The following is a 26,495-nucleotide window of genomic DNA, read 5'->3' on the forward strand; positions in this document are numbered from 1 at the left end:
ATGACAGCTCTTTAAGAACAAATATTCTTGTTTTATTTTACTTCAGTTCAGGAGGATTTGAAAAAGGTATGGCTTTGCTGTGCAAACTTCAGAGAAATATTTATCTCCCACAGTTAGGGGCTTCCTGGTTGCTACCACCTCAGCCCTCAGCTAATTTTGAGGGTGTCAGTTTAGTAAGAAAAAACACTAAACTAGGAATCATGAGACTCATATTTTAGTTCATATCTGCTCCTAATTAGTTACAAGATCACAGGCAAATCCCTTCACCTCCAGATCCTCAGTTTTCTGATATGTACGAAGAAGCCAGGGAATTGGATGATTTGAAGTTCTCTTTAACTCTACAAGTTTTCATTATGTCCACAATGTAATGAAATAGAGCTGAGATAGAGGTTAAGTAACTTTCCCCAGATCACAGGGCTGGAAGCGGAGGAGCCTGCACTTTCAACCATTAATACAATGCTTTTCTTTTTCTCTGTTTTCTTAATACTATCAATACTACGTTAATAAAAATCTAATGTACACCTGTCCACAATTCCATCCTAAAGTGAGGGTAATGCTTTTATTCCATTTTAATCTATTTAGACTAATTTCATAGACAGAAAATTACATTGTACCCTTTCAAGTTGACATTATATTCTCCTTATAGTTAGTCTTATTAAAAACTCATTCTCCCACTTTCATTCCCCTCAGGCAGATCAATATGTATACATATGTACTCACACACGTGCAAGATTTTTTCATCTTTTACAAATCAGGTCATACAAATATATTCCTTGCAACTTGTTTTCCTCACTTACCAGTACACCATGGAAGTCCCTCCCGTCTCACTCAGTATGTGGCTGTTTGTGTGTGTGTGTGTGTGTGTGTTTCCTTAATGTGATTGGCCTGGTCTTGTTAGAGTAAATTTTCTTTTTCCTTTTATTAACTTGAAAGATCAAGAATGCTTTTATATTCTACCAGTGCGTACTCTCCTATTCACAGTGTTCCCAGTTAAACCCATATTTCTCAGTTACTATCTAGAAACAAGAGCAAAACTATACCCAGTGCCCTACTCTTAAGGTTTTGCATTTGCCCATTTAGCAACCCCAACAAGATGAAATCCTTATAACTCATTTATTTCTCCACATTCTCTGTGTTTGCCTTGTCAGGCAACAGGCCTTTCCTTTCCTCCTCCACCACTACGACTAGCTGTGGACTTGCCTGAGAAAGTCTAGAATGTTTGGGCCAATATGTCATTAGAGTGTCATTCATGGTGTGTTCTTTCTGCTTCAGCAGTCCTCACCATCTACAGTATAATTTCTCCATCGTGCTGTCTCCACCCGTTGGGATTAACTAACTCTGCTGCCAAGGGCTCTTGTTCTTCACTCTCTCCTCTCTTTTCTCGTTGCTCCATCTTGAGATCTCTGTTCTCATTTAGGTTTTGGTTACAGGACATTCTCAGATGGTACGTAGGTTGTATATTGTTTGAAACCCATCATAACCAAAACTCTCTTTTTCTCTGAAATGCGAGTCATATGTTGGCTAGTTTCATGATTCTTATATCACTGTTCTATTCTCTCAATCATATGTAGAAGTTACTCCACAGTTTTCTAAATCCTGGTTGTGTAAGTGAGAATGTAATTTATTTTTCTTTGTCAACTTTTCATTTCTTAGTCTGGAACTGTATTTCAATTTCAGTTTATCCTTGAAAGTAAAAAATTGTACTAGCATGTGTCTGGTTGTGTGTATGTTCTCATTAATCCTGCCGAGGGCTGACTCAGTGAGCCCATTCAGTCTAGAAGACTCAAGTCCAGTGATAGTAATAATGGCACAAAATGATGCACTGGTCCCCACCCAGCCCCCACCCCCAGCATTCATTTTCTATATTAATAGTACTATTTTATTTGTAGGTATTCACAATTCATAAATTAAAAACTCATAAAACTAAATATTTAATAGTTTCAAATTTAAAATTTAAATATAAATTAAGTAAAAATGTATAAAGATAAACTTTAAATATATATGTATATCACTCTAATATAAATTATTGGCAGATTTTTTTAAATAAAATATCAAAATTACCTAAGTACTACCTAAAATGAGAAAGATTAATGTTGGAAAAAAGTAAAGTAATATTATTTTTTTCCTTCTCACAAAGGTGTAATTTTAACAAACCTCTAGTCGTACGACAGTGTCATTGTTAGGTAGCCAGTATTTTATGTACAAATATTTCCAACTGCTAACAAGGCTTTTTCTGAGTATACTAGTTGGGGGACTGATGAGAAGATGTAGTTACAAACTAAGTCTGTATTTTCCTCTGATCCCTTTACCTTCAAATATTCCTATGTCTATTTTGATAGAAGCTATTTTATTTTTTATTTTAATTTTTTTTAATTTATTTATTTTTGGCTGCGTTGGGTCTTCGTTGCTGCACACAGACTGTCTCTAGTTGTGGTGAGCGGGGGCTACTCTTCATTGTGGTGCACGGCCTTCTCACTGCAATGGCCTCCCGTTGCGGAGCACGGGTTCTAGGCGTGCGGGCTTCAGTAGTTGTGGCATGTGTGCTCAGTAGTTGTGGCTCGTGGGCTCTAGGGCACAGGCTCAGTAGCTGTGGTGCACGCACTTAGTTGCTCTGCGGCATGTTGGATCTTCCCAGACCAGGACCCGAACCCGAGTCCCCTGCATTGGTAGGTGGATTCTTAACCACTGCACCACCAGGGAAGTCTCTAGAAGCTATTTTAGAGCACCTTTTTTTTTTTTAAACAGGAACCTCTGTCTTTTTATTGAAGCTGGATGTGTTTTAGAAAGCAGTTGCAATTTGTCTTCATCTTCTTTAGTTTCTTCATGTACAGTTGTAAATTCCTGCACACCATTATCTGTGTTACTTTTGGCGCTGTCATGTTTACATCCTGCTTGTAGTATATTTGCTTGATTGTCATTTTTCTCCGTTCTTGAAGATTATGTAGGTAGAAATGATCATTTTCTAAACAGAACATTTCATATTTTTAATATTTCCTGTTACTGTTTGACTTTTCCTCAAGATATATACAATGGAGATTTCTGGTTTTAAAAAAAGAAAAGAAAAAGAAACTGGTGTTTCAGCATTTAAGAATAACATCAAATACCAAAAATGATACTGTGATCACTACTAAAACTTCCCTTCATATCATGGATGTGTTCTTTTATCATTTGTTTAATTATTAATTCTCCATCCATTTCTTTTTTTTCCTGGATCTGTTTTTCAGCTCTCATCTCTTCTATAATGATTTCTATATCCTAGTTTTTCTCTGTTTTGAGATATTTCATCCCCTTCATCTTCTACATTACTATTTTAGTTCTCAATAGTAACCAGGATTACCTCTTTCAGTTTGTCTACTAACTTTTAAAAATGGAATCTTTCTGTGGTCCATGAAGGTCTCTTTACATACTGTAGTTGATCTGCTTAATTTAAGTTTTCTTCTTTGGTGGTTGTGGTTATGGTTTGGTTGTGGGTGGTTGTAGTCGTAAGAACACGTTCCGCGGAAGAAGCCCTTTGCTGGAGGCATTGCAGAGTCTTTCGAGATTGGATCCCCTTTGGTCTGCATCTCCTAGGCAGTCAGGTAAAGCCGACAGCGTCGTGGAGCCGTGAAGGGAAGTGCCATCTCTCTATACCTGTGGTCTTAGGGTCAACAAACCACGAGATATTTTGTCCTCTGCTGAGACACAGCGGGAAGCCGGTCCACTCTTGAGTTCTCCTTGAACTCTCAGGCAGGCTGAGCCCTTGGCCAACCTCAAGGGTCCACCTGGCCCACAATGCAATCCCCCCACAGGTCACCTGTTGTTGGCAGGATCGAGCAGATGCTCCCTGGACTGTGTACAAGTGGGCAGGGGCCACAAGGGCCACCCAGGGTGGACCCCTCTCTGGGAGCCCCGGCGTCTGGGCCGGCTCCCCAGGACTCTCCGCCGCTGGTCCCTCAGCCCTCCTCAGGCAGAGCGGAGGAAGAAGTCTGTCCTCCGGAGATTCTGGAAGAGCCTGCACCTGCAAATGTGCCCTGCAGGCACAGCCTGCTGGCCCAGAGTGGCCACTTTCTTGCTCCAGAGAAGTAGTGGAGAGGGAGCCAGGGAGGGGGAGGCAGCAGGAAAACACAGGCCACCAGCTTCGCCAGGGAAGGTTTTGCTTTCCTAGAACAATTTTTACCTCTGGAGATGGCTTAGAGAAGTGGCACAGGGATCTATGAGGAGCCGTAATGTGGATTCCAAGCTTACGGGGGCAAAAGCTTTTTCTCTAATTCATTTCACAAAGAGGCCAAGCTTTTCTCAAATTCAAGGGGGGAAGAGGTTAGCTTAACAATATGAACAGTAATTATAATGATAATAACTTTATACAGAATAAATTTAAATTCTGTGTAAAGAAAGCCAGATGTGATTAGGGAAGAATGAATATCATTTGTGTAGGGGTGGAAGAAGAGACATTTAAATTACAAGCAACTTTTATTAAACATTTAGGGTCAATTTTAAATTGAACGTTGCTTTTTTGTTGTTGTTATCCACATAATCTTCTCATGTATTGTGAATTCTGTGTCTTTAAAAGGAGATTATTTCTTGGGCTTCCCTGGTGGCTCAGTGGTTGAGAGTCCACCTGCCGATGCAGGGGACACGGGTCCGTGCCCCGGTCCAGGAAGATCCCACATGCCGCGGAGCGGCTGGGCCCGTGAGCCATGGCCGCTGAGCCTGTGCGTCCGGAGCCTGTGCTCCGCAACAGGAGAGGCCACGGCAATGAGAGGCCCGCGTACCACAAAAAAAAAAGAAAGATTATTTCTTGATCACAAAGCATGCTTATAGATGTTCCCCAGAACATTTTACCTCTCCTCCTCCCCCGTACTCTCCTTTTCTACAAATTGAAGATGTTGATGCATGTTTACTTCAGAAAACAGAGTAACATAATTAAAAAAATGGAAAATGTCTTATTTTGAATAATGAAATTATATATTTCCTATTTTTCTATTAAAAGGTCAACATGATTGTGTGACTATAATCAACAATTTCTTTCCTCGAGAGAAACTGGATTATTACACTAAGCCCCAGGGACTGGATAAAGAGCCGAGGCTGCCCCCGAAGTTGGCAAGCCCCCTGCACAAAATTATCACCACAACAAATCTGCATCCTGTCAAGGTACCGTAACGTCTACTATATTTGCTTTCTATTCAAATATTGCTTCAGAATTTAAACGGCTCTTAGTACATAGGATCATAATTGTCTTGGGCTGCTTTTTGTTGATGTAAAGCTTGTGATAGACTCTCTTGTTCACTTGATACAGTGAAGGAGTGCTGTTGTTTGAAACCTAGAAGAGAGTGAGGGACACAGCCTAGAGCCAGAGGAAAAGCTAGGCAGAGAGATGGGTTCAGCCGAAGCCTAGCTTCCACCTCATCTCACAGTGAGCTCCGGATCATTAATGGCTCCAGAGAGGCAAGGGAGCCAGGCTTTCATGTGTCAGTCTGTAATTGGCTGAGGTCTGTCCCCAGAGGGAAAGGACAGCTTCCCAGATAGTGACAAGTGAGGTGGCTGTCTTTGGATGAAGAAAGTTCCCTGAGGAAGGAGGCAGCTCGGAGCCCACAGCAGCCAACGAGCCAGCAGCAGGGACCTGGTACACAGGCCTGGTAAAGGGAATCTGGGTGGGGAACCAACAGCATCTACTACGCTAATTATCCTTCCAGGAAATGTTCTGGAATGTAATAATGAACACATTTTTTTTTTCATGCAAGTCGGTATTTGATGCATTTAAGTGATACACTTCTAGTGAATAGTCAAATCACACAGATTTTCAAACTCAGTAGACCAACCCAGAAGTCCAAATGGCTTAACTGGGAAACTTCAAGGGCTATTGTGAACTATTGCCACTGCTATTTGCTTCATGTTTTATATATGACCTTTGTGTTTATTTATAAACTGATTGTTTTTTTTTAATTGATCCAAATTAATATTATTTTTTCAGTGAGTCATCACATAAAACTCCATGTGTGCTACAATGATGCTGTCCTTTTTCAAATTTCAATGTCTACCATATGTCTTCATTCATAATGTATAGATTTGATAGTAATTCAGAGCTGTTTGGTGAGCAAGACAGTATGTTGGGTCAAAAATTGAAGTTTTCCCTTAATACAAAGTGTTAATGTAGTGAAATAGATTTCCTTTGTCTGTTACAGAAGAATCTGGAATATACTTATTGTCATTAAAATAAGTGGACAGCTCTCATAAAGTAACTCTTTTGAAAACTAACACTCAAGTTCCAAATTGTGTATAATCTTATTACTTTACTGCTACATCCCTTTGCATATGGTCTTTGAAGCTCGAGGAACAAACAAATCAAAAAATACCTTTCATGTGGTCCTTCACCCAAATTAATTTTCTGGACCATCTAGAGAGATGACAGACTAGCAGATCCTTTCCCATACAACAGACAAGTGGTATCTATTCTGTTTTTATTTTTCAAAACTCAAATGTTTTACTTAACATTCTGAAAGAACCGCTAGAGGCAACACTTATGACCCTAATCGGGCAAAAAGGAAATTCAGTCATGAATCAGGTGTTTGTGTTTCTAGTGGAGATTTTATAGGACTTAGAATTTAACCTCTAAAAAATATTTAGCCTCTTCTGTTTCAGTCTTTCTTTCCCTCCCAGCACACACAGGAAAGACAGAACTGCTGTAAACAGTGACTCCCTCTCCGTGGCACTTCTATTAGGAGTGGAGCAAGCTGGAGTGGGAAGACAGGATTTTTCCCAGGGATACAGTATTTCTCAATGTAGAGAACGTGTGTGGTTTTACAAGGCCCTTGTCATTCCCCCTCTAGCCTGAGCATTACAGAATATTCTGGGTTTGATTGATTTGAAGAAGTTTCCTGTATGTATCTGCTTCACTGTGTCTTATATCTGTGTCCACCCTTTGAGATTGCAGTAATCTCAATTATTGTGATAATTGAGTCTATGGAGTAATTTTTGATGTTTGCACAGAACCTAGTTTCTCAGGGTTAAATATCCTAAGAATTACTGTACCTCCAATTATCTTTAAAGGCACATATTTTGAGTAAATTTGATTAGGGGTATATTTATACAGACAAACTGTAAAGGTATATAAACTAAAATAGCCTACATTATATTTTTTAGAGCACTTGGTCTTATAAGAGAGACTATTCTATAATTATAGTACCTTCCTTCAGACCACGCCTTGCTTTTTGTACGTATAAATAGTCTATTCACTTGAAAACCTTTCTTTTATCCATACTTTAGATAAAAGCTGCCCAGTTGCTTTTGTGGTGGCCCATTTTCATTGCTTTACCCCTTTTCAAGCTGGCACAGGTCTTCATAGGGCTTATTATAAAAAAAGTAACTAATAGCCACTCTACCAAATCAAAGACCTTTTAAGATAAGCACAGTACAACACTCGATCCAACAGTGCACCTTTTTGCTGCATTGTACCTAACACAGATACATTTGCACGGAGGTTAAGTGGCTGCAATAGCAATAAGGATGTTTGCTTTCAACAGGGACTTGGGGAATTGTGCTAATGCCCAGAATACAGAGATTATAATGGAGAAAAACAGAGTCACAGGAAAAATGACAATAGAGTTTAGCAGAGTCTCTAAGTGATTAGGAAACAGATGTGTGCAAGTGATCCTATCTTTTGATTATGAACATGATTTTTAAGCCCAGAATTTATTTATTCCTCTTCAGTAATTAATGATTCCCTTTATAATAAATATATTATTTTACAATGCTACAGAGATTAAAGGACAGAAACTAATTCAAATATTATTATTTTGTGTGCAGCTATGTAAATGATTCAGTGAGCTCACTGTTGAGCTGTGGGTATATATCATTTTTTATTGTGTGTACTGCTGTATATTATAAAATAAAGTCTAATGTCTTAAACAAAAAAAAATCAATCATTAATCTGGGTTCTATTTGGGATTTTTTAAAGAATTCTTACATGTAAGTTTAGATCCTATCCTTAGATTACAAATGCTGTATACAAAATATTGAGCAAACAGCTTCAATTGATTGCAGTTGACAGCAGAAATATAAACAGGTAATTAATGATATATATTACGGTAGGGAAAGTTTTCAGCAAACTTTTTGTTACCAATAAGGATTCTGATTATACTTATTTCATGAAGTCTAATAATTTGTTATTGAGTGCTATATTTTAAGTAAAATACTAGGTTATATATCAATTTAGTAGTGTCAAAAATAAGTAAAAAACCTTAATTTAACAGGAACATTTAATATATGTTAAATTTTCAAGTAGGAAGCTCAGCATGGGTTTTACTTAAGTTAACAAATTATCTTCATGTCTAAAGAAAAGGATCTAATTCATGAAATCTGCCACCTGTTGTTTCCTAAGATTACCTGGGACAGGTATTTAGCTGTAACACGTAAGTTAACAAATACTGAATGAACTTCTGCTCTGAGAATACAACTGTGCCTATGTTACACACGTTTACATTACTGTATCTCACTATGGATTTTTACAGCTGTCCTATGAAAGCCTACCACAACCAATAAAGAAAAAATAAATACTCCTTATTACACTAAATTTGGGCTTAACCTGGGCATATATGGGAAGTGTGGGACTCATAATGCATCAGATTGGGTAACTCTCTTAGAATCCCTTTTTAAAGCTATTTTTGCTTTCCGCTTTGACCTATTCGCATTGGTGATTAGAAGCATATTAGGAAAATTTCCAAAGAGAAATGTAGTCAATCAGTAAGTAATACACCTTTTATTTTTAGACTTCTTGTCAGTAAAAATCTTCATTTCCTTATAATTAACAAGAATGAATGAGAATTATGGTTTTCCTAGCCATGAAATCCTAACAGTAATGTTAACTAAAAGTAGTGATTGCTCTGTTAGTTGATTCTATATATAAAAGGTGTACAAATATGCCATGCTTATCTTTAGTGAAAGTGCTTTTAACAGAGATAGTGAAACCATGATTCCTACTGGCCAACTAACACCCTAGTTTAGCTGGATGGCAAATCACTCGATAACTGATACACAGAATTCAAGAGATTCCATAATGTCAGGGTCCTTCTGTATTAGTTTTACAACTTGATCAGTGGCAATTTGCATTCTCATTTAAATTAACACAGTAAATACGTGACCATAAGAAAGACTTTATTTGGTAATCAAAACTGACTACCTAATTTGCACATGGAAAATTTCTCAATGAATTTCTAAGCTCACTGGGATTTCTTCTAGATTGTGATGCTTATAAATGAGAATCCTCTGCTGGCAGAAGAAGCAGCTCTGAATAAATGCTACAAGGTGATGGATTTGATTTGTGAGAAATGTATGAAGCAAAGAGACATGAATGAAGTACTGGCTATGAAAATGCATTACATCAGCTGTATCTTTCAGAAATGTATTAACTTCTTAAAAGACGGAGAGAATAAACTGGACACTCTGATCAAAAGGTACTGTTTTTTCCCATGTCATGTATAAAGTACACTCAAATGGATAATGTTCCATTATATGAGATCTCATTATGGATTTAAAAATTAAACATTTTAGCAGCAGATGTTAATGTTGAGATCACATTTCATCTGTAAGAAACAAGGGGCACTCATAACTAATTGATTATTCCATTCTATACTCTTTACAACAGTGCTTTTGTTATCACCAGTTATAGGTGAGAAATCTGAAGTTTGGAGATGTTAGATATCATGTGTAAAATCATAAGCTAGAAAGCAGCCCAAGTCCAAATTTGAGGATAGGAGTGCTTATGCCATAATTGCTGCTCTGGATTCACAGTGGCGCTCAATGTATCTCTGTTTCTGTACCCAGGAGAGCTGTGTGTTACCCTTGTTCTCTGACCCCTGGGGGTCAAATTCTCCGATAGTTTTACTAAGAAAAGAGAACTAAGTCAGAAGGGTGTGACTCAATGAGAGTTTTCATTCTTTGTACAAATAACTGACATGGTAATAAGTAACTAGCTAATCTGATAACAGTGTTTAGTATGTTTTATGTCAGGGGTTACTTTTATAAATACATCTCTAAGCCCCTAAACCTGATAAGGCCTAGCCTAATGCGCAGGTAGAGCAGCAATCTGAATTGAGTCTATCCTCATGATGTGAAGACCCAAGGAAAATCTTATGCAGCAAAGAAGAAACTACTCAAAGTTCATGGGTTCAGCTGGGAGGAAATGCTTAGTAACTCAACTCCTTTAAAAAGTAACTCTAGTTACTTTTTAAAAAATATCTTTCAGCTTGTTAAAAGGCCGACCTTCTGATGGCTTTCCAATATATCAAGAAAAGATCATTAGAGAAAGTATCAGAAAATTTCCTTACTGTGAAGCTACACTCCTCCAGCAGCTGGTGCGAAGCATTGCTCCTGTTGAAATTGTAAGGCTCTTCACAACTAAGTTAACTCTATCAGTAAGACCTAATCACCATATTTTGTACAATTAAAGTCACGTTCTCTTTAGCATTATTTATTTATTTAATAAAGACTTAATTCTTTATTATTTTAGAAAAACTTCAGAAGCAAACATGGAGATAGGTTTGCCTGTTAACACTGTTTCTGTTTATCCATTTCCCCTCTCTCAATCCTCTTCTTCCATTTATATGGTTCATGGTTTAATAAACAGTATATCCTTATGTCAGAATATAGATTGTTACAGTGGATACTTACATTTTTAATGCCTCTGTGAAACCTTAACAGTGGGTACACATCCACTATGTGATACAGATCCACAGTTGTTCAGGTGTAGTGTGTGAAAAACCAGTACAAAATCCCATACTAGATGAAAGTAGGAATTGAATGTCTGCGTTGATGGTTTCCTGTCAGGGGATGTGAGAGGATAAGTCATGAGAAGGCTCATTGTGTGTCCTGCTAAACAATCTCAAAGGATGTCCCAGCTTCTTGTGTTCTACTTTAATGCCTCTGATTTTATAAATTTTCCATACGTTAAAAAAAATCTATTTATACTTGCCAGTTATGGGAAGTAAATTTTAACTTTATTATCTATTCTTTAAATTATTTACTGCCCTTTTGTCATATATTTATTTAAGTAGTATGAAAGACACTCCCTGCCTTCCCTGTTTTGAATAGGTTCCAGTTTACCTTATCTACACCAGTTATGCTTTTACGCATTTCAATCAAATCCTTTATCAGCCTTTGTCTATTAGGCAAGAAACTGATCCTGACACTATTCCCATCCCTGGTTTCCTCCCTCCATCTGGCAATGTTGGTTCTTCTCTGCCTTCTCTAGGCTGTTATATCATTCTCAGTCTGAAAAATCAGGACTAAAAATGGGTTCCAGGTGTTCCTTTATACATTGACTTAACCGACTCAGAACCATGGAAGAAGAAAGACCTAAGCAGACAAGATGATCTCATGAAGTTCATGCACTGATGTATTCCTGAGAGCTCTCCATGATTTCACATAGAGATTCTTTCCCCTTGCTCTTTAATATGCTTGGCTATTTGGTGTTTAAGCTTTTGGAAGATTCAAGTTAGCAAATTATGAGGGTGGTGTATCAATTATGAATGTGTTTTGGCTGTGCATATCAAACTCCAGCCAACTATGAATTAAATAGATAAGGGTTTAGTTATTCTTATATACTCAGAAGCCCAAAGGTAGGCAGACCAGATCGGGCACAGTAGCGCAGAAATGGACTGAGGACCCAAATACTTTCCTGTTTTTCCACCCGATATTCTTTAGCCATACAGATTATCATACACATGCTTATGACCTCAGAGTTGCAAGGCTTCTCATGCTCTTCCTCCAAGCTCACATTCCTATCCTAGGCAGACAAGCAAAGGAAATCGGTCTGTAGCTGGAAAACATAAGCTCTCCCTGAAACGCATGCTGACCTGTGCTCTTAGTGGCACAGGTGGAAGTGAGTATTTTGGAGAAATGGGTATTCTGGGGAAATGCTTTTGACTGGTCTAAACACTGCTGCTCTGACTAAATTATGTTTCTGTTAGTAAGGAGTTGGGGGAATGGCTATCAGAGAAGCAATTAATAGTGGCTGCTGTGGGATATTTCCAGCACTAACAAGTGTAGCTGACATTGTACCTTCAAGGGAGAAAACAAAAACTAAAACTAGCAGCCTGGAGTATTTTTTAAAAAGTCAAAGCAGGTTAGTGTAAGGCTCAACAATCCATTTTAACCCTGTATCATAAAATAATGTAGTTAGAGTGTATGGTGTGTGATTGATATTTATCCTAGTGATCTGAGCCATCAGTAAAAAGATAGTATTTATTTAATGCAATTTAGAAAAATTTCTCTCTTTAAACATTTTTGTTCTTTAAGAGTTACATATTCTGCTCTCCGGAGAACTTTATTTATCTGCAATGCTTGTGGTTGTGAGTGTCCCAGATAGCCACTGTTTACTGCCTAATGGCTTCCGGTATCCTGCAAGTTCAAAAGCCTCTGAAGCAGTGTTAAGCTTGTCCCGTGCCATGGTGGTTCTCATGGCTGGCTGCCACGAGGGTCCCCTATGGTCCTTTCTGACAGTGCTGATGCCTGGGCCCTCATGGAGGGGTTTTGATTCCCTCCGCCTACTGTGGAACTCTGGCTTCCACCTGTGACAGAATTCAGCAGGAAGTGTGAGGCATGGCTACACTTAAGAAATGCTGCTCCAGCATTGTAACAGATGATAACTGTTAAAGATATTTTGCTTTCTCAATTGACAGTGTGTATTTTAACATCTGGAAGGCTAGCTAATGTCTCTGATTTTATAGGATACATTGAATAAAGCATCCTGTTCGTTTTTAGGCTGCATATCTTCTATAGGTGGAGCTCTGGTGCCTAAACAGATTCTTATTTAACAAAGTAGATGACAAGATTTTGCACAGCAAGAAAGAATTCTTGTCATTCAACTGTGACAAGAAAGATTTCATGGAGTTACTCTACTGTACCGTCAATTTTTTTCTGAAGCAATAGTTCACATTAACAGCCATACTTCTAGCAAAAAATCCTTTAGTTTTACCTCCAGTTACATCTGTGAGAATGTCATTGCTTTCTGACTCCCACAAAAGTCCTGTTGTGGGGGAGATTTTGAACATGTCTCAGTCACTTTTACAAAAAAAAAAAAAAAATGTAATTGTTGTAAAATCTGTTGAATATATCATACTCTGTGGGCCAGACTGTTGTCTGATCAAATACTCTACTTTTAAGGCAGAATAATTTTATAGATTAATAAGTGTTCATTGTAACATTTAAGTACCAGTAATTCTCAAACTTTTAGTATGTTTCAGAATTACCTGTAATAATGCAGGTACATGGACCACATCCTTAGAGATTCTAATTTAGAAAGTATAGATCAATCTGAATTTTTAACAAGTTCTCTTCTGAGCACAACTGCCATAGACATTCATTCCTTATGAAATTATTAACTTATATCTAGTATCTGAGGTTTTATTTCACTATTTTTTTCTCACTGTTATACTATCTTCATTCCAAAAGAGAATTCTCAGCCCTTGAATGTGAAAGGAAACTCAGTCATCATTTGTTTTCAGGAGGAGTAAGGCGGTTTTCAAAATGAGTACAGTGTAAAACAATGTTCCAAGGTGGTATTTGTAAAGCTCTGTTGTGTACAATTGATAAGGTAATATTAAAACAAATAAACTTAGGAAGAAAAGGCAAATGAAAATTTAAATTATGAAAATTGGCAAAAATTTAGTTGGGAATAAAGAAGCAAATTGGAAAAACTCAGAAACAAGAACTGTTTTGAGTAGGTAAGACAGCTCGATACCCTGTAATTGCTCTAAATAGGTCTTAATAGTATTATGCTAGGCTGATAAACATTCAAATAGGTCTTAATAGCATTATCCCAGGCAGATAAATATTTGCCCTTATAATTTCCCATGTAAAAAAATTTCATAACTCCTCTTTAGCAAGCCATTCTGATTTTCAGTAGCCATATGATAATTTTCATATTTTTTGGTTTTTCTTAATACCCTAATGCAATCACATCTATGTCTTTTTAATTTTAAGAGTTTGGAACATTTCAGTAATAAAGGTGATAATTTTTAACTATTAGAATTGCAGACCAGCATCAAGTAAATAGTTTAAAGTCTTTAAAACACTTAAATTGCACTAAACTTTTAAGAATTAAGATAAACATTTGTGATGTGCCCTATAAATTGTCCCTCAAAATATGTATATTGTCTTAATTCTCAGAAGGAAATTCCACTCTGAGCTCATTGTCATATATCTGAAATCTTTGTGTGCTTACTGAATAATCCTAATTGAAAAAATACTTTTATTCTAGAATAAGGCCAGTTTTTTTCTCTCTGAATATTTGGATCCATGACTTACCTGCCATGTACTTTGTATAGAAAAAGGTGTACTCAGAAAGGCATCTATCATTTTGTCATAGTCTGTGCAGTCTCTCGCCTTAATAATTTTGTCTCTTGTTCTTGACATGTCTTCTCTGTAGTCTTTCAATGGTGATTTCAGAGGTTTTTTTCCTCCTCTTCTAACCCACTGTAGGGTTCTGATCCCACTGCATTCTCTGTACTTACCCAAGCCATCACTGGTCAGGTGGGTTTCGTGGATGTTGAATTTTGCACCACCTGTGGAGAAAAAGGAGCAAGTAAAAGATGCTCAGTGTGCAAAATGGTAAGAATGAAGTTCTTTTCAGTTCATTGACATCTGGTTTAGATTTCATCCAAATTGATAATTGAGTTTTAATATTCTGTAAATATAATAGTTGATGTCTGTTTTCTAATAAATTCTAATCCATTAGATATAAAGTATTGCATCTAATATTTTAAAATAATTTTGGAAGAGAACTACAGGATAAATGTAGTTCTGTGCCCTCTCTATGTTCTGTCAAACTCCCAGGCTGCCCAACTTCTATGCTGACTACCCCCAAAAAGGAAAGAATATGAATGAATGAATCAATATGAGAAAACAAGAGAAAAATTATCCATAGGGGACTGAGACTGGTGCAGATATGAGAACCTACAATGGAACAGTTCTAAATATGCAGTCTTAAATCTTCTGATGTTGACTTTAACTACAATCTCTTCATCAGCTCTTCCTTGTAAAACTACAACTCCCTTCTGACTGTCACGAATCTTTAAGCTTTCTGGATTACTACCCACTTCTGTCAGAATTATCTTTATAAAGGGCATATCTGAATGGGTTCTTCTTCTCACATACAAATGTCACCCACATGCATGCGTCTATACATTCACTTTACCCTATAGATTATGTTAATTTCCTCTTGTTTTTTAAGGTTGAAATTCTTCAGCATATTCTTCTGTAACCTATCATATTCTGCTATAACCTACTTCTCCAGTTTCATTTCCTTTAATTACTTACTTCTCTGAGCCTCAGTTTCCTTATGTGTGAAATTGGGCTAGAGTTGTGAGAATTAAATGTGACCATCTATATTGATTAACTACTGCCACATGTAAAAACACTCTAAAATATTTTACTTAAAACAACAATCATTTATTTTTTCTCTCATGTCTGGGGTTGGCTGGGGCACTTGTGTTCCATGTGTTTCTCATCCTCCTTGGACCAGCAGGAGGTCATTTAAAATAAAGCATAGAAAAGTTAACATTTTTATAGCACAGTACTTGGTTGAATGTCATAATTGAAAAATTATGCGATTACACCTCTTGAAAATAAACGTACAATTGCCTTCAGGTAATATATTGCGATCAAACCTGCCAGAAAACACATTGGTTTGCACACAAGAAAATCTGTAAGAGTCTCAAGGACATTTATGAGAAGCAACAGTTGGAGGCTGCCAAAGAAAAGAGTGAAGAGGACAACAGTAAGTGTATAAAAAGCAAGATCATACTGTTGGTCAGTGGGGAAAGGAAGAATCAATGATACTAACACAGGACACACAGGAACCGAGTCTTCTCAGGGGACCAAGGAAGCTTGGGGTTAACCAACATAAGGATCACGCTTAAATGCATCCCTGTTTTGAGTCCCTGGGATAATGTACAAGACTGTAGTCAGCCTAGCTATCACTAGAAAATGAAAGACATAAAATTCTGAGGATGGGACTTCCCTGGTGGCGCAGTGGTTAGGAATCTGCCTGCCAGTGCAGGGGACACAGGTTCGTACCCTGGTCCGGGAAGATCCCACACGCCGCGGAGCAACTAAGCCCGTGGGCCACAACTACTGAGCCTGTGCTCTAGAGCCCACGAGCCACTACTGCTGAGCCCGTGTGCCACAACTACTGAGCCCGCGCGCCTAGAGCCTGTGCTCCACGACAAGAGAAGCCACTGCAATGAGAAGCCCGCACACTGCAACGAAGAGTAGCCCCCACTCACCACAACTAGAGAAAGCCCGCACACAGCAACAACGACCCAATGCAGCCAAAAATAAATAAATTAAATTAAATTTAAAAAAAAGATTCTGAGGAATATCGTTTATTCCACATTCTACGTTATGACTCATGAGACTGCCCTGAAACCATGCACTCTTAACGAGTTGTTACTTATATTTTGCTCACAAAGGATTTTAAGGTCTTTGAATACGAAAATAATTAAATTTCCCCTAATGGCTACCCAAAAATTTTAAGGTCGGAAGCCTTTAAATTTCTTAACTATGAAACTTCAGGTGAAATTACAGAGTAAATCTATAAATTACAAATTAACTTGAACAAATTAAATTTCTACAAGTGTGAGGGCAGTGAGTTCCATATTATTTTTCCTCTCCCTCCCTCCTGAAGTATATGACTCATTTTCATCAGGAACAGTGAGTTGTTTGAGCAATGATTCATATATTGGAGAAGAGAACCGCCCACACTACCCAGAGGATATATAGCACATTCTGGGGAGTGATAGTTTGAAAGCACTGCCCAGGTGATTCTAACACTAAGCACGTCCATCTCCACCCCTCAAGGGACTGTGTCCACTTTACCACCTGGTGGAGAAACACTACTAGTGGGAACGGATGATTGGTACAAAGCTGAATTCATACAAAATTAAATTTTTAGAAATAAATTGTTAAGAGAATAGTCAGGCTTTCTGACTGCCGTGCGTTCTCCCGTTTTCTGAACCAAACTTGTATATCCTTTATGTTGACAGGTACTAGAGAAGCCATATGGGAGGACAGTCAGTAGAATGGGAACTCCTGGCTGTTAGACATCAGCCCGTATCACACACCATTCTACACCTTTATTCTCCACAGATGTAGGATAGGCTTTATTATGCACCACTTTATGGATAAGGAAACAGCCTTGTACAGGCAGTTACCTAACCAAGCACATCAAGCTACCTCATGGCAGAACTGTATTTGAATGTGGATTTTGCCAGTCAGCAATCCTGATTTCAAGGCCTGAGTTCAAATGCCAGTTCTGTTCTTCTCCTAGCGGTGCAACTATGAGCAAGTTAACAAACCCCTCTCTTCTCAGTTTCTCCATTTGTAAAAAATGATAATAGAGATGATACTTGGCCTCATGGTTGTTATGAGGATTAAATGATTGAATACACGTAAAGTACTTAGAAGAGTGTCCAGCACATGGTAGGAACAAAATGACTCACTTTTTTTCTTTTTATCAGATGGCAAACTTAATGTCAATTCTAACTGTGTTAATGAAGAGCAGCCGGAGGCTGAAACAGGAATCTCCCAGGAGGACTGCAATCCTAAGGATTCTGTGGAAGGGGAGAGAGAATCTCTTCAGAGTGGTGCTGGGCTGGAATGCTTACAGGATGCTCCTGCAGGTCCACAGCAGTCCGAGGAGTAAGAGCCCGAGCAGGTGCCAGCGTGGACAGTCCTCACCCTGGCGGGCAGCTGGAAAACTCACGAGACTGTCCTCCTTGCCTCCACACCTGCATGGCACTGTGGCAGGATTCCACATTTCACAGAATACGTGCTCTCCAGCAAAGCTCTGTCTACCAAGCCCTAATTTCCTACTGATTCTGTTCAATAATTGGTCACATATTCCTAGGGAGAAAAATTTTTTTTCAAAATGTAGGAGAAACATTTCTATTCCCTTTCTGAGGCAGGCTTCCCAGCAGTTGTTCTCAAAGGAAAATAAATCGCCTTTTAAAGAAGAAATATAGGTTTTAGGGAACACAGAGGCAAGCAGAACAGTTGTAGGAGAGAGGAGATTTTCAGGAAAGAAAAATTTTATAGCCATAGAGATGGGTAGTTAAAAGAATCATAACTTATATGTAAATAAAATGCATATAAATAGCATTTACAATAGTGAAGTTCTACTTATTAAGGTGCAATGAAGATATGGGGATATATGTATATGTAGAGCTGATTCACTTTGTTATAAAGCAGAAACTAACACATCATTGTAAAGCAATTATACTCCAATAAAGATGGTAAAAAAAAACAGATGCAATGAAATGAAGAAAAGCTACATGTTAAAGGATCTTTGCCATAGTTCACCTAATTGTAGTTTTTCTACAGAATTTATCCTGAGCAGCCTGAACTTTATATAGTTCCTGCAGTGGTGTTTTATCTACAGTCTTTGTACCTTCAGAAATGTCAAATCCCCCAGGAGGAACTAAGGCATAGCCACAGTTATCTCAGCATGTGCATTTAAAAAGATATCTGACGGAACTGTCAATTAAACAAAGGCTAAACATACTGTGTCCACAATTATAAAACTAACTCATGTGCCATTTTCCACTTGAAAGGCTTTTACCTTCCTGTAAGCTTTTCATATGGCTCTTCCTGTCCACAAACTGATTTGTAACTGTCACTTATAGACTGTCCTGGCATCAGTTTTTAGTGTCTGAGTATTTAAATAAAGCTAGAGTATGAGATCTGAAGATAGTGCTGTGTTTCAAAGTTTCTTGTGTTGATTTGTAAAATAAATTGTGCCTACTGATATCGCCACCTCACATCTTGTTTCATAGTGTTTTGCTGTCGAGGGTGGCAAATATTAAAGAAATACTAGAGAACTTAAAACATTTTAGGAAACTTAGCAAATACTGGAGAACACAGTATAATTATTTTAATATTCACAATTGCAAATCAAAATGACTAGAATTCTCGCCTCACTTCACTGATTAGATTTTTCTGTCTTGCTGCTTTTCCTCTTCCTTACACTCAGTTACTTTTCTCCCAGTGCCAACACATACATCTTCTGCACACCCTGTACCATGCTGCTCTAGGAAGACTTCATGTGAGTAAATCACAGTTAAGTGGGTAGGAATTCTACAGGCAGATTTTACCTGAACCTGTCAATCATGATGAGCCTCCTTTCACTCATCAAGGTACCTCAATCTACACACTGATAAACATTTATCTTTGACCAGAAAAATAGTCCTCCCAGGCCTTCCTCTTCCACAAGTGTGTTTTTTAACCTGAGTTCCCTGATTCTAATTATTTTCTGGGTGTGTGGTATCATCATGGTCCCTGTCTTTGGATAGCATGGAAGGTTATGAAACAGCAGAAGGGAATAGGAAAGTCAAGAGATGAGGCAACGTAGAGGTAATTTTCCCTTCATTGAAATGAATGCTAATATGAATCAGAACTCTAACAAAGCTACAACTGGCATTAATAGTAACTTTCCAATTGGACAAAGGGAACTTTAGATATAAGCCATGTCAATATCAAAATTTCCATGGATGTATTTCAAGAAAGGGGTGGTTGGGCTTCCCTGGTGGCGTAGTGTTTGAGAGTCCGCCTGCCGATGCAGGGGATACGGGTTCGTGCCCCGGTCCGGGAAGACCCCACATGCCGTGGAGTGGCTGGGCCCGTGAGCCATGGCCGCTGAGCCTGCGTGCCTGGAGCCTGTGCTCCGCAAGAGGCCACAACAGTGAGAGGCCCGCATACCATTAAAAAAAAAAAAAAAAGGGGGGTGGTCAGAAGATGGAGTTTAAGAGAAATGAGGTTGGTTCTCATTATACTCCCTTCCTTTGTCATAAATAACCAAAAATAGATGTTTCCATTATAACACCATCAAAACAGGTGTTACCCATTTTTTTGTTTTGTTTTTCAATATGCCATCAAGAAACTTCTTAAACAAAAATAGACCTAAAGGATAAGAATAGCCTTACTATTCCAATATGTCTTATACTTAGAGCAGATGTAATAGAATATTAAATTAGCCAGTGGGTTTATTAGGAAATTGGATTCTGCTTTTTGATCCAATAGGTGGTAATAATAGCTACCACTGAAAGTTACTGTATCCCTGAAGTTATCTTGTTTAATATTCACAACAATCCCATGAAGTAGACTTTATTTTTATCCCCATAACACAGATAAGGAGGCTAAAGTCTAAAGAGGTCTACTAATGTATCCAAAAATACAGAACTGGAACTCAACAAGGTCTGCAGTTTTGACTACAACATTGTACACTCTTAATATGTTACCATCACTGTAGTTTCTCTGCAGATGTAAGATAATAATAGAGCTCTGAAGACAAGCCATTATTTTACAGGATGTGGTAGATAATCCCTAGGCTCTTAAAAAGATGAGTGATTTTAGTCATCATGACGTATATGAGTTTACTTGAGTTTTAATATTATTGGATATTAAACTTAATAGAAATTCTTAAAGTAGATGTTCTTGCAGTGTTTTTATCTTCTCAGTATCATCTCCCGTGCTTCTGAAGCAAATCAGTCCCCTTCTTGAGCGGGAGGTAGATGTCTTCCAGTTCTCATGGTTTACAACTAGGCCAATAAGGATACTTTTCAGAAATTTTACATTCCTGAAGCCAAAGAGGGAGGATGTTTGTTTGTTTGTTTCTCCCTTGGGACAATTATAAATTACAGGGATTCAGTTCCAGAGCTGCTAGAGCTGACAGGTAGAGGTACCTGAGAGAATGTAGCCACTGAGCAGACACAGACAAGAGAGGGATAAAAGGAGGGGAAAATGTTGAATCCCCTGGGCTCTGCACTGGGTTTATGGGGTTTGGTTACATGAGCAAATTTCTCATCTGGCTTTCTATAAATCAGAAACAAAGAATCAGTAATACATCTTGTGACAACTAGAAAACAAATGGGATCAAATTTCAAAAGTTAAATATACGTAAATATAACAAAGGAAAATGAAGGCACATAAATTAATATTTTTGAGATTTATATGCTCTTAGAAAAAGTACAAAGGCACATCAAGTTTTGGATTAGATTATAGTTATTTTGGTTGGAAAAGAAGCTCAGTACAAGGTGTTTTTGCACCTCTTTACTGATGTTTATTTTGGAAAACCTCGTATTTGCTTGAAATTGTATAGAGATTAATGCATGCTTATGTAAATTAAGACAATATTAAAGCATTATTTGCATAGATGAAAAGCAAGATCTTAATTTCAGAAAAAGAAAATTTCTTCTCATAATAATTACTTTAGCAGATAAACAGGAGATTCTGCCCCCACCCCCGCCTAAAGGTGGCTCTTGGCCTAGTTTCTATGGCCTTTAAGGACTAAGTTCTAGTTTTATAAATCAATAAAGGCATCTTTTTAAATGGTGATCTTAATTTGTCTAGAATAAATCAGGTCGCTATGTCATTGATCAATTCAGGGCAATGTAGCTCGATAGTTCATAAACTCACATAAAACTACTTAATCGCAAGATGATTCCAAATGGATGAGATTTAAATGTGAAAAAAATTATCAATTCCAGAAGAAACCATGAAAAAATTCTTAATGACTTTGGCATGAAGAAGGTCTTCCTAAATGTGACACTAAACTCAGAAGCCACAAAAGGAAACAAATTCAACTACATTTAAAAAAAAAAATCTGAACACTTCTGCTTCTGGGAAGATGGAGTAGACATACTTTTCCTTATTCCTTGTACTAAGTAAAACTAAAAACCCTAAACATTATATATAAAACAATCAGAAGAAGGCAGATTGGCTAGGCCCTGCAGGATCCAGGCAATGACCCTTTGTTTTTTTCTCTGGGCTTTTTCTTTGCCTCATATATAGCAGATTTGAGGCGGAAGAAGCCAGCAACATGGAAACACCAACAACTACAGACAAAAATAAGCTCCAGCAGACAAATGCCTGCTCCGTGGATTTGGGACTCAAAACTGAAACATCACATCATACCTAAATTTCAAGTCTACACCAGCCTGCCCTACAAATTTTGGACTTGCCAGCCTCCACGATGCCATGAGGCAATTCCTTAAAATAACTTGCTCTCTCTATATATGCATGCACCCAATTGATTCTGTTCCTCTGAAGAACCCTAACAGACCAGGTGCCCTAGTTTGAGCTGCTAAAACAAATTACCATAGATTAGGGTGGTTGAAACAGGAAACATTTATTTCTCACAGTTCTGGAGGCTGGAAGTTCGAGATCTGGGTACCAGCACGGTCAAGTTCTTGGTGAGTGTCCTGTTCCTGGTTTACAGAGGGCCACCTTGCTGTGTCCTCATATGTCAGAAAAGGCAGGCTAGCTCTCTGGCCTCTTAGAAGCATGCTAATCCCATTCATGAGACTCCGCCCTTATGACCTGATTACCTCCCCAAGACCTTACCTCCAAGTACTACTACATTGGGAATTAGATTTCAATGTAAAAATTTTGAGGGGACACAAACATTCAGTCTATGATGGTAGGTATAGTTCCTAAGGGGCACAACTGCTCTTTAACAACACAGAGGTTAGGGGTGCCCACTCTCCTCGATATCCAAGTATAACTTCCCCATCAGTCCTCCATATTGTCAGTTTCACATCTGTGGATTCAACCAGCTGTGGAGCATGTAGTACTATGCTACATATTTATTTTTAAAAATCTGCATATGAGTGGACCCGAGTAGTTCAAACCCAAGTTGTTCAAGGGTCACCTCTAACAGCCGACATGTATTGAGCACTTTCTTTGAGAAAGCCACTCTACCTGTTACATACATGACCTAACTTAATCCTTGAGACTCTATGAAGTAACTATTATTATTATTTTGAATAAGAGGAAATCAAAGCCTAGAGATTAACTAACTTGTCCAAGTAACATAACTGGTAAGTGGAAGAGCTAAGCTAGATGTGTCTGATTCCAGAGCCTCAGCTTGAAACCACAACCCTCCACAAATCTATGTATCAGTGTTTTCTGTTTCTTAGCTATAAGATCATCTGATGGATCCTGAAATAAATGTGCTTTCTCTTGAGCCCATTTGAATGGGTCTTTGTTGTTTAAAACTAAGAACTTAATTAAAAACACCCTCTCAATTGTGTGTTCAATTTTGGTAGAGTTTTAGATTACTTAAGTAAGGACCATGTCTTCTGTTTTGTGCTCTTCTGCAAATGGTATTTAATATAATGTTTTCCAATCATGACCACTAGTAGCCCTTCTTTCTTGAACAAAAAGTGCCTAGTATTGAGGAGCGCATTTTAAAGCAAATCTTTTTCTTTGTACAAATGAGATATATTTCCATTAGTTCTCTAAAAAGGAGATTAAGTAAAATTTGTTAGCCATATTTTTGTAATTGGAATAAATTGTTCATCCTTTTCAGTAATTGTGGGATTAAAAATAAAATATCAGGGCTTCCCTGGTGGCACAGTGGTTGAGAATCCGCCTGCCAATGCAGGGGACACGGTTTTGATCCTCGTTCAGGAAGATCCCACATGCCGCGGAGCAACCAAGCCCGTGAGCCACAACTACTGAGCCTGCGTGCCACAACTACTGAAGCCTGTGTGCCACAACTACTGAAGCCCGCGCGCCTAGAGCCCATCCTCTGCAACAAGAGAAGCCACTGCAATGAGAAGCCCGTGCACCGCAACAAAGAGTAGCCCCTGCTCACCACAACTAGAGGAAGCCCACACGCAGCAACGAAGACCCAACTCAGCCAAAAATAAATAAATAAAATAAATAAATTTATAAAATAAAATATAAGACTACACATTCTTTTTCTATTCTTTTAGTGGTTAACCTGGAGATTACAATATCGCATCCTCAATTTACTGCAATCTAATTAAAAATTAATACTGCTTATGCAGTTTATGAGCCACCTTAAATCTGAGCCAACATATACCATTTCCATCATGAAATGGATTGTTGCTTTACCTGCCCAACATTATTGCTTGGTGGGTCTAATGGTACTCAGTTCATGATGAGTTCAATTCAGGCTCCCAGTTCTAGAATGCAGTAGCATGCCTAGAAACTACTATTTGACCAGTAACTAGCTCTCTGCTTCCGTAGGACCCTTGAAGACTTCACTGTGATACCTCTCAGCTTGACAGGGGCTTCACAAGGCATCCTTGCTTACAACAAACACTTCTAGCACCATGGATTAGGCTGGGTTATTGTATTACTAATCTATTACTACGTAGTAAATTACCCCAAAATTTATCAGCTTGAAGCATCAATAAGCATTATCTCATACAGCTTCTGCAGCCAGAAATAGAAGCAGCTTAATGGGGTGGTTCTGGCTTGGGGTTTCTCAGGAGGGTGCTGTGAAGCTTGCAGCCAGGGCTGCAGTCATCTGTGGCTTAAACTGGATCTAGAAGATCTGCTTGAAAGGTAGTTAACTGGGTCTGGAGGATGGCTTGCAACTCACTTGGTTGTTGGCAGAAGACTTAGTTCCTTATTTGCTTCTGGAAGTAGGCCTCAGTTCCTCACCACATGGGTCTCTCCAGAGGACTGTGTAAGTGTCCTCATGACGTGGCAGCTGGCTTCCTGCAGAGTAAGTGATAAGGAGAGAGAGGAAGAGAAGACTTTGATTCTTTCTATGACCTAATCTTGGAAGCAACACACCATCATTTTTCCTTAATATCAGCCACTCACCTACATCAATACCTAACTTTTTCTTCTCCTCAGCTGCAACCTTCTGCCAGGGACCATACCGGACTTTGCAGATTCTGGCTGTGCACAGAATCACAAGTGCCCACAGGGGGAAGGAGATCACTGATTCTCAGTGACCGTTCACTACTCCCTCTAGGGTTTTCATCTCTTGCTTCTTTTGATTTCAGCCTCACTTCTCCAGTGTGTCTGTGGTACAGTGTGATAGTGTCTAGGCACCAACAGATAAGGGGAAATGTCCCTCTGCTTTTTTTTTTTTTTTTTTTTGAGGTACATGGGCCTCTCACTGTTGTGGCCTCTCCCGTTGCGGAGCACAGGCTCTGGACGCACAGGCTCAGCGGCCATGCCTCACGGGCCCAGCCGCTCCACGGCATGTGGGATCTTCCCGGACTGGGGCACGAACCCGTGTCCCCTGCTTCGGCAGGCGGACTCTCAACCACTGCGCCACCAGGGAAGCCCCCTTCTGCTTTTTATAAGCTTTAGATCTAGCGCTTTAGCTTAGCTGGTGAAGATCAGCAATGCGTTTTGGGTTACCTTACATGTCCGGTTTTGTGTCTCAGCACAAGGCAACTGCTGAAAGCTTTTCTGTTTTCCCTTCCCTCTAGCAGAGTGCTTTGGTGTAGGCCAACCACAGATCATAAACCCACACCCAGAACTGGCATGTGCCTCCAAAGGTGAGAGTGAAAGTCATACAATATGGTGTAGTCATACAATGGAATACTATATAGCAATGAGAACAACGGAATTATTGCTGTTGGCAACAACATGGTCAATTTTACAATTTTATAATGTTGAGTACAAGAAGCCAGAAAAAAAAATTCAACTTCTATGATTCTATTTATATGCCTTTCAAAAACAGACACAATAAATATATGGTTTAGAAATCAGGAGGATGGGTGGATAGTAATAGGTCATTGGACTGGTAACAGGAATGAGGAGGTTTTTTGAGTGCTGGTAAGGTTCCATTTCTTGATCTAGGGTGCCTGTTACATGAGCATGTTCATTTTTGGAAATTTTTTTGAGCAAAACACTTATGACTTGTATACATTTCTATATACATGTTTTACTTCAAAAGAAACAAAATGTAGGAATTATTTTTCCTTGGTGTTTCTGTTTACATTCAAATGTTTCAAATAATACCACAATAAATATATAATATGCTAATCACAGAAAGTTTAATGTATAACTGAAAACTACTAGGATTTCTAGAAACCCCAAGGATTATCTCAGTGTAACTGTGAGCATTTGGACAGGTTCTGTGTCTTTCTCTTCAAGGTATTTTTCCTCTCGTGTTGGAACTGTGTCCCAGTTCAGAGAGGTAATAGCCATTGCCGATCGCTTCAAGGACCTTACAAAAACAGCATCTTCTGGGTCATCAAACATAGTTCTGAAAAAATGGCAATTATGTCAGAAAAAAAATCAGTTAGACCAATGTTTAATTTAAGTGAATCAGTGCCATATTTTTCGTTTATCTGTAGTGTAGTACCACTGACAAATAACTTTTGGGCCCTACTGACAAATGACTTTCAGGACAAGTAACACCATATTATATTGTATATATTGTTTATTTTAAAAATAGAGTGAATATATTTGGGATCAGCTATAATAGGTCTCACATATTCAAGCATTCATATTTCAAATCAGTGGTTAAATGAAATGATTAAAAAATATATATAGATATCATATGCATATTAGTATCTTATGTACATTTTATTGAAAAGTTATTATAACTTTTAATTATAATTATTATTAATAATAGTTAATTATTATATAACTCTATATTATACTATATTTTGTAAAAGTGCTTGGAGATACTGTTTTTCAAGACTGAATCCAAAGAAAAAATTCCTAAGTGCAATATTAAAACAGAA

The 26,495-nt window shown here is 38.2% G+C and overlaps 2 protein-coding genes across 6 annotated transcripts in view; one reads left to right on the forward strand and one right to left on the reverse strand.

Moving 5' to 3' along the window:
• ANKMY2 (ankyrin repeat and MYND domain containing 2) overlaps nucleotides 1–18,719 on the forward strand; it is a 34,273-nt gene extending 15,554 nt beyond the window's left edge. For both annotated transcript variants that reach the window (XM_019928198.3, XM_019928207.3), the window contains 6 exons: nucleotides 4,970–5,130; nucleotides 9,214–9,428; nucleotides 10,220–10,355; nucleotides 14,455–14,583; nucleotides 15,622–15,751; nucleotides 17,493–18,719. In XM_019928198.3, coding sequence (XP_019783757.1) covers nucleotides 4,970–5,130; nucleotides 9,214–9,428; nucleotides 10,220–10,355; nucleotides 14,455–14,583; nucleotides 15,622–15,751; nucleotides 17,493–17,677 — 956 coding nt within the window. In that variant the 3' untranslated portion in view covers nucleotides 17,678–18,719. The remainder of the gene's footprint in view (nucleotides 1–4,969; nucleotides 5,131–9,213; nucleotides 9,429–10,219; nucleotides 10,356–14,454; nucleotides 14,584–15,621; nucleotides 15,752–17,492) is intronic.
• A 5,830-nt stretch (nucleotides 18,720–24,549) lies between these two features.
• LRRC72 (leucine rich repeat containing 72) overlaps nucleotides 24,550–26,495 on the reverse strand; it is a 42,513-nt gene continuing 40,567 nt past the window's right edge. For all 4 annotated transcript variants that reach the window (XM_019931442.2, XM_073809659.1, XM_073809657.1 and 1 more), the window contains one exon: nucleotides 24,550–26,011. In XM_019931442.2, the coding sequence (XP_019787001.1) occupies nucleotides 25,846–26,011 (166 nt within the window). In that variant the 3' untranslated portion in view covers nucleotides 24,550–25,845. The remainder of the gene's footprint in view (nucleotides 26,012–26,495) is intronic.

The sequence above is a fragment of the Tursiops truncatus genome, chromosome 9 (assembly GCF_011762595.2).
Source record: "Tursiops truncatus isolate mTurTru1 chromosome 9, mTurTru1.mat.Y, whole genome shotgun sequence".
NCBI classification, from domain to species: domain Eukaryota; kingdom Metazoa; phylum Chordata; class Mammalia; order Artiodactyla; family Delphinidae; genus Tursiops; species Tursiops truncatus.